General features: G+C 44.0%; 1 protein-coding gene across 1 annotated transcript in view; it reads right to left on the reverse strand.

Annotated features, from left to right (window-relative positions):
- The window catches only part of slc35f4 (solute carrier family 35 member F4), a 42,447-nt gene extending 34,429 nt beyond the window's left edge, over positions 1–8,018 (reverse strand). The window contains exon 1 of the mRNA XM_056245485.1: positions 7,621–8,018. Within this exon, the coding sequence (XP_056101460.1) occupies positions 7,621–7,870 (250 nt within the window). The 5' untranslated portion in view covers positions 7,871–8,018. The remainder of the gene's footprint in view (positions 1–7,620) is intronic.
- Between the last annotated feature and the right edge of the window lie 596 nt (positions 8,019–8,614).

Below are 8,614 nucleotides of genomic sequence, written 5' to 3' on the forward strand. Positions count from 1 at the left end.
CTTTATTTTACAGCATGTGCACTTATGTGTACTTACTGTGTGTACTTAGGAAAGTACTGGGTAATATAATGTAACTAAATGGGGTAAGGTTAGGTTTAAGGGAAGGTTCAGGGTTAGTACCTAATTATAACCCAGTTATTAATATAAATAGTACTGTACATAGTACGTACATGGTGAACAGGACTGTAAAATAAAGTGCTATAACTTTCCCCAACACTGGTGCTGAGTCAGGTCTTAAAACACAGTCTCAGAGGAAACATTTCAATGCGACACCTTTGCATACAAAACCTTCTGAAAAACCTTTTGGGGTTATATTTGGCTGATCACAGTCATTTTTAGCTTTTAAGTAAGTGCTCATAGAAATTACTTTTTTGTGTGTCTTCATTTGAAAAGCCATTTCAATATGATTGTTTTTTTGTTGTTGTTTTAATTGGCATATCTGGCACAGCCCGTTCTGTGTGATGTGCGAGTGGCAAAGATGAATGCAGTTCAGATTTATTACCATCCATCGTCCTCTGGGACTTCATCACAAACAAATGCATCCACACATACATACTGATATTCATTACACATGATTCATGTATACTTACATACTGCACCAGTGTAATAACGGCACACCAGAGACACAGGCTCATGTATTAAATAATAATCCTGCATGCTGTTAACAAAAGCGGAACCTTAAATCTATCCTGTGTCAAGACTCTTTCGATTGCATTACAATAGACTGAGGGTATTGAAATTCAGGAAAGGCACAAAGACCTATAATTAGGATCCGATCATCACTCTACTCACATTGTCATTTTAAAATGTGTTCAATAAATAAGTGTCTACTACTGATCACACTTCTTGCTTTATATATTGCTTGTGATTACTTGTTTACTTGTTTGCACAATGGCTTGCATATGAGTATGCTATGTGATTTGCTTTATTTGTAAACAAAATTCATTCATAAAACATAAGCCAATAAAAATGTGTTTAGCCTACAACACAATTGTCTACAGAAATTTGTAAGGTATTTATATTTTGTTGACATAATTTACTTCACTGAAGGATCTAAACTATATAAAGCAAAGTGGCATTTTATTATTATATCTTTTATTGTTACACACATGGGGGAAAGAGATTCACAATTTATTTCCCCAGCATATGATGAGCTGGTGGATGTTATGTCGCGGGCTGTAGATAAATTAAAGATTGAATGGCCATCTGATAATAGGGGCGCTCGTCCTAAGAGTAAATTAGATGAGCGCTTTTTATCTTCTACTGCTTCATCTTCACCACGAGGGCTTCCATTTTTTCCTGATCTTCACAATGAGATTTCTAAATCATGGAATAAGCCATACTCATCACGACTTTTCAGCCCTCAAGTTAATATTTATTCAAGAATTAGAGGGCTGAAAGAGTATGGTTATGAGGCGATGCACCAGGCGGAACAGAATTTAGCCAGCTATCTTTCCCCTGGTCCCGCATCGTCTCTGAAAGCCTCGGCTTTGCCCACTAGACCGCTCAAAGCCACGTCGGTGTTAGTGGGCAAAGCTTATACGGCAGCAGGTCAAGCTGGAGCATGTCTGCATACTATGGCAGTGCTTCAGGCTTATCAAGCTGACCTGCTGGGGGATCTGGATAATAGTGAGGGAGTTAGTCATGACGATATTCGAGAACTTCGTCGGGCTACCGATCTTTCTCTCAGGCTACTAAAGAGACCGCCAGAGCAATTGGGCGGTCTATGGCAGCTTTGGTAGCTACTGAGAGACATTTATGGTTGAATCTTTCGGAGATTAAAGAAAAAGATCGTGCTTTTTTGTTAGATGCTCCGCTTGAACCTTCTGGTCTCTTTGGTGACGCAGTCCACACGGTCGTCGAGAGATTTCAGGAATCAAAAAAGCAAGCGGACGCTTTCAAAAAGTTTATCCCTCGCCGTGTCCAGCCCCCTGGGGTTGCTGGGCGTGAGCAGCCCCAGCCATCAAGCTCATCATATCGTGTGCATCAGAAAGAGAGTGTTGCGTCTCGTGCACCTCCACGTGGAAACTGGAGACAGACGCAACCCTATCAGCCGAAGTCTTCTAAGTCGAAGCCGGATCTGAGGACCGCTCTTCAGGCGAAGAAGACTTCGGCTCAAAAAAAAAAAAAAAAGGTCCTGATGTTCATGCATCAGGCCTGTGAGGACAGCCCCGACCGAAATAGAGCGGTGTACACCTCATTATACGGTGCCCGTCCCATTTCGGGGTCCTCACGAGCCCGTTCTGCCAACCCTGCCACCCTCGGTGCTTCAGGGCGCAGCGGTCTCCAGCGAGTCGCTGATGCTATGCTGCGGCACAGCATCGGTTTCGCGCCCTCTGAGGGGGGCTTTAGAGCGGCCAGTTCAGGTAGTTCCTGCCATTATGTTTCAGGCTCCGGAATTGGCTGTCTCGATAACACCAGAGACCAGCCTCGAGAGGCTGGTTCCCTTAGTAAATTTTCTGGCAGCGTGGAAGCTTCTGCCGAATATTTCTCATTGGGTCCTGCAGATTGTAGAGAAAGGATACAGAATCCAGTTTGGTTCTCGTCCTCCTCGTTACAACGGGGTGCTGCCCACAGTGGTGCATCCCGAGCAGGCTCTGGTAATGGAGCAAGAGGTAAAGGCCCTGTTAGCAAAGGAAGCTATAGAACAGGTGTACTCACCCGACAGAGAGTCGGGTATTTACAGCCGTTATTTCATTGTTCCAAAAAAGGATGGGGGGTTGCGTCCCATTTTAGATCTTCGTCTGTTGAATCGTTCAGTACAGAAACTCAAGTTCAAGATGCTGACACTCAAACAGATCGTGACTCAAATCAGGTCCGAGGACTGGTTTGTCACGATAGATCTGAAGGACGCTTACTTCCATATCTCCGTCCTCCCTCAGCACAGGAAGTTCCTAAGGTTTTCTTTCGGGGGCAAAGAATACCAATATCGGGTTCTTCCTTTCGGTCTAGCTTTATCACCCCGCACGTTCACGAAATGCGTGGATGCAGCTCTAGCCCCTCTCAGGCTTCAGGGCATACGTATTCTGAACTACATTGACGACTGGCTGATTCTGGCGGAATCAGAGCAGCTGGCGGTTCGGCACCGAGGTGTCGTTCTCGCTCATATGCAGATGTTGGGGTTGAGGCTCAATGCCAAGAAGAGTGTTCTTTCTCCAGTACAGAGAACCACTTTCCTTGGTGTGGTATGGGATTCAGTGACGATGCGGGCCACTCTATCGCCCGTTCGTGTAGCTGCTATCCTGACAGCCACCAAAGAGCTAAAGCTAGGCCAGTCACGCACTGTGAAACAGTTCGAGAGACTGTTGGGTCTCTTGGCGGCAGCGTCCAACGTGATACCTTTTGGCCTGCTGTACATGAGACCTTTACAGTGGTGGCTAAGGACCAGAGGGTTCTCCCCGAGGGGAAACCCACATCGTATGATCAAGGTCACGCGGCGGTGCCTTCGTGCCTTAATTATATGGAGGAAACATTGGTTCTTAACCCAGGGTCCGCTATTGGGAGCTCTTTGCCATCGTGTTACGATCTCGACAGATGCTTCCCTCACCGGCTGGGGAGCGGTAATGGAAGGCCGCTCGGTTCAGGGTCTGTGGAAAAGTCATCATCTTTCGTGGCACATCAATTGCCTGGAGATGATGGCTGTCTTCAATGCGTTGAGACAGTTTCTCCCAGACCTGAGGGGCCATCATGTGCTTGTACGAACAGACAACACATCAGTGGTCTCTTATCTGAACCGTCAGGGGGGTCTGCGGTCGCGTCCGCTTTGCAAACTGGCGCACCAGATCCTCCTGTGGTCTCTGGGGAAGGTACTCTCCCTGAGGGCAGTGTATATTCCTGGGGACCAGAATATGGGGGCAGACATCCTGTCGAGGCAGGAGCTGAGGCCAGGGGACTGGAGACTCCACCCCGAGGCGGTGGAGAAAATTTGGGAGTTTTACGGCCAAGCAGAGGTGGATCTGTTTGCGTCTCAGCATACGACGCACTGTCCACTTTGGTTCTCCCTTACTCACCCAGCCCCCCTGGGGCTGGATGCTATGGTGCAGACATGGCCGAGGCTACGTCTGTACGCATTTCCCCCTGTTGCTCTGCTCCCAGGAGTTCTGGAACGAGTCCGCCAGTACGGAATAAGCCTACTGCTTGTAGCACCACGCTGGCCGAGTCGGATCTGGTTTGCGGACCTTATCCATCTCTTAGACGGTCCTCCCTTGGAGATCCCGATCAGGAGAGACCTTCTGTCTCAGGCCGGGGGCACAATATTTCACCCTCGACCAGAGATTTGGAACCTGTGGGTTTGGCCTCTGAGGGGGCCCAACTCATAGAGAGTGGTCTCTCAGCTGAGGCTGCTGAGACCATCCTAAGCTCCAGAGCTCCAGCTACTAGGAAACTTTATGCGCTTAAATGGAGAAGTTTTTTCTGTATGGTGTCACCGACATCAGTGGGATCCAGTTAACTGTTCTGTGAACACAGTACTCGAGTTCCTGCAGGAGCGCTTTACGTCAGGTCTATGTCCTTCCACGCTCAAGGTCTACGTGGCGGCCATTGCGGCTTACCACGCCCTGGTGGGGGGTACATCGTTGGGTCGAGACCCCCTGATTACACGTTTCCTTCGTGGCACATTGAGGCTGAGGCCTGCAACTCGCACTAAGGTGCCAGCTTGGGATCTTGCTATAGTACTAGAAGGCCTGTCTAGGGCTCCGTTCGAGCCCTTAGATTCGGTTTCAGAGAAATTTCTTACCCTCAAGACTATCTTTCTGCTAGCTATTTCTTCCCTTAGGAGAGTTGGAGACCTTCAGGCCCTTTCGGTTTACCCCACCTGCCTTGAGTTTGCACCGGGGATGGTCAAGGCATTCTTATATCCAAAACAGGGATACGTCCCTAAGGTGCCGACCTTGATTCCGAGGCCTATTGTGCTGCAGGCTTTCTGTCCTCCTCCTTTTACATCTGCGGACCAGGAAAGGCTGAACCTCTTGTGTCCAGTGCGAGCACTGGATACTTATGTTCATCGGACATCTTCAATGAGGAAGTCCGACCAGTTATTTATTTGCTTTGGATCACCTAAGAAGGGTCTTCCTGCTTCTAAACAGACGGTTAGTAAGTGGATAGTCGAGGCTATTTCACTTGCATACGAGTACTCTGACCATCCGTGTCCCTTGGTGGTCAGAGCTCACTCTACGAGGGGTATGGCGGCCTCTAAAGCCTTGTTATTTGGGGTTTCTCTCCAAGACGTTTGTGATGCGGCAGGCTGGTCCTCACCGCTCACATTCGTCAGGTTTTACAGTTTGGACCTGGATGCTGCCCCAGGTTCTCAGGTGCTTAGTGCTTAGTTCCAACAGACTGACACTCAGGTACTTGGAATTCTGGCGTTTTGGGTATTCTCATTCCCAAAGCGTCGATGACGCATCGCGAGTTCCCTCGAAAGGGAACGTCTCAGGTTACTACTGTAACCATAGTTCCCTGAGAAAGGGAACGAGACGATGCGTCACCCTGCCATACTTCCTGCATCCCTGTGATCGGCTTGCTTCGACTTTTTGAAGCTAATGCCGCGTTTCACCGGATGTGCTCTTATGCCTTCCTGGTCATGACGTCACCCGCCCGTGACGCTCATTCTTTCCATTGGACTAGTTGACATTGATGCTCAGACGCATTCACGCTGGGGGCGTTCCCAAAGCGTCGATGACGCATCGTCTCGTTCCCTTTCTCAGGGAACTATGGTTACAGTAGTAACCTGAGACGTTTTGTCTTTAATAGGCCTAAGCATAAAACGCATGCCAGTATAATGAACACAGGATCCGTGCACTAGCTCTTAAAGTGACGGCAGTCATATGTGTCTGTCATTAATTTTGTTGTCAAAACAACAAAAGATAGCTTTAAGTTAAAGGAATCAGGATTAATAGTCTATGTATTTAATTTATTCTGGACTTAAAATACTACCCAGTGTTATTTTCCATTTGATTACTTTATTCAGTTTCTGTATTTGAATAGCCTACTAGTGTTAGACCCATTGAAAAACTTTTCTCTTTAATTATCTTTATTTGTATCTTTATTCCATTGTATTTATTTGTGCTACTTTTTTTAATTTAATTAAACAATTTAAATCAAGCTTCCTTGTGATGTGTAAATTCTTAACAACAATATTACCCCATTGTAAAAATGCAATGAGCGCAAACATTTAGGCAAGATAAATGTAATAATTTTGTTTGGAAAAAATGCCCCCCCTTTCTCCCCCTCAAACAAAAAAAATCCCCCCCATGAGAATCATCTAAGGACTAAGGGGGGATTTCCCCCCCATTTTCCAAAACAAAATTCAGGCCCTGCTATTACATTTTAGTTTCAATCTGATTTCTCAAATCTAATTTCCATTTTCTATTCCTTCATATTATGTACAGTAACGGTCAAAAGTTTGGAAACATTACTATCTTTGATGTTTTTGAAAGAAGTCTCTTATGCTCATCAAGCCTGCATTTATTTGATCAAAAATACAGAAAAACTGTAATATTGTGAAATATTTATAACAATTTAAAATAATGGTTTTCTGTTTGAATATACTTTAAAATATGTGATGCAAAGCTGAATTTTCAGCATCATTACTCCAGTCTTCAGTGTCACATGATCCTTCAGAAATCTTTATAATATGCTGATTTAATAATCAGTCATTATCAATTTTAGAAACAGATGTGCTGCTTAATTTTTTTTATAACCTGTGATACTTTTTCAGAATTCTTTGATGAATAAAAAGTAAAAAAAAGAACACAACAGCATTTATTTAAAATATAAATCTTTTGTAATATACACTACCGTTCAAAAGGTTTGGGTCAGTAAATTTCTTTCTTTTTTTCTGAAAGAAATGAATAGCCTACTTTTATTCAGCAAGAATGTGTTAAGTGAAAAGAATGATGGTAAAGAGTTATATTGTTAGAAAAGATTTATATTTTGAATAAATGCTGTTCTTTTTAACTTTTTATTCATCAATGAATTCTGAAAAAAATACCACAGGTTACATTTTTTTTTTTTTATTAAGCAGCATAACTGTTTCCAACATTGATAATAATAGCTAAGTATCAGATCAGCATATTAGAATGATTTCTGAAGGATCATGTCTATGTGACACTGAAGACTGGAGTAATAATGCTGAAAATTCAGCTTTGCATCACATAAATAAATTATATTTAAAGTATATTAAAAAAGAAAAACATTAATTACAATTGTAATCATATTTCACAATTGTATTTCACTCCAATAGTTTTTCGGTATTTTTGATCAAATAAATGCAGGCTTGATAAGAGACTTCTTTCAAAAACATTAAAAATAGAAATGTTTCCAAATTTTGACCGATACTGTTATTTCACCCCATCCTGACCTATTCTGTTTTATTCTACATTCCATATTCTAAAACTAATTTCTAAAAAGTTTTGCCGACTAAATTCATATGTTGATCAGATTTATTTATGCAGCACGCACATAACTTTTGAACAAAGCAAAATGAGACACATGCATGTGTTTTCTCCACATTCACATCGTATAGATTCACCGTTCAAGGCCACCACAGTGACAGTGTCAGACTTGATCTCGACACCATTACTAAGACTACATTTGTTATTGCGTGTGTATTTAAACACTTACTTTTGTGGCTGGAGTACCCGGGGTTATAGCCATAATAGCCTGTAATTCGTAAAATCCGGTCCTCAATGTCATGGAGCCCGTTGGCCGTCACTTGAGGCGCTTGATCCCAGCGGCTGTTCACCTGCGGAGACGCCTTGCCCGGTAACGGTAGGTGCGGGCTCTTGCCCGGTAGGTGTGGGCTCTTGCCCGGTAGGGTCTCCAGGCGAAAGCAGGGCTCCTCTCCCGAATCCTGGATATCCGTGCTGCTCATTTTACCTCTGAACGGGCAAAACGGCAGCTTTCATGTAACAAGCGATAACCATATGAAACCCGCTGTTGAGAGCATCACCCGAGTCAAATTCCAGCACACGTTTCTTTGAGGAGTCTCTCAGGGTTGTTGTGTGAAACTTGCACAGCGCGTTTCGTGCACCAGACAGCAGGGGGCGTTACGCTGCTCCGAACAGATGATAGTAAACACTGGGAGGTCTGATTCATTTGAGCGAATCGGTTCGTTTCAGTGAACAGCTCCATAACCAATCGTTTCATTTATCATTGTTTTATTATGTGGTAAATACATTATTAGATACTGCACTGTAGGCTACTTTAGTAATGCAATTTATCTGTTTTTCGACGACTTTGTAATTATTTTTTTTGGTTAAGGTTTACATCAGCCACCCACCTCACAGTTTTTCTCCTGTGATTTACATACGCTGTGCGCTTCGGTTTGAATGAATCATTAAAACGATCCTGTTCAAAAGAACAAATCACTCGAGATTCGGACATAGACAGTATGGATTCGGATATAACGGAAATGTGGACGGAGTGGAGTGCAGTCGTTATTACAAAAGAGGAGACACGAGTGTGTGTAATGATGATGTTCCTATTGGGCTCCAGCGGTCCAGCCTAAAATATTTTAGCATGAAATGTTGCAATGTGCCGCTCAAGGCACTGCATTGACAAAACATCTCATGCATTTCATGTATGCCAACTATTGGTCATCTTAAACACTTGGGTC

The sequence above is a fragment of the Rhinichthys klamathensis genome, unplaced genomic scaffold (genome assembly GCF_029890125.1).
Source record: "Rhinichthys klamathensis goyatoka isolate OS25496 unplaced genomic scaffold, OSU_Roscu_1.1 h1tg000032l_1, whole genome shotgun sequence".
NCBI classification, from domain to species: Eukaryota; Metazoa; Chordata; class Actinopteri; order Cypriniformes; family Leuciscidae; genus Rhinichthys; species Rhinichthys klamathensis.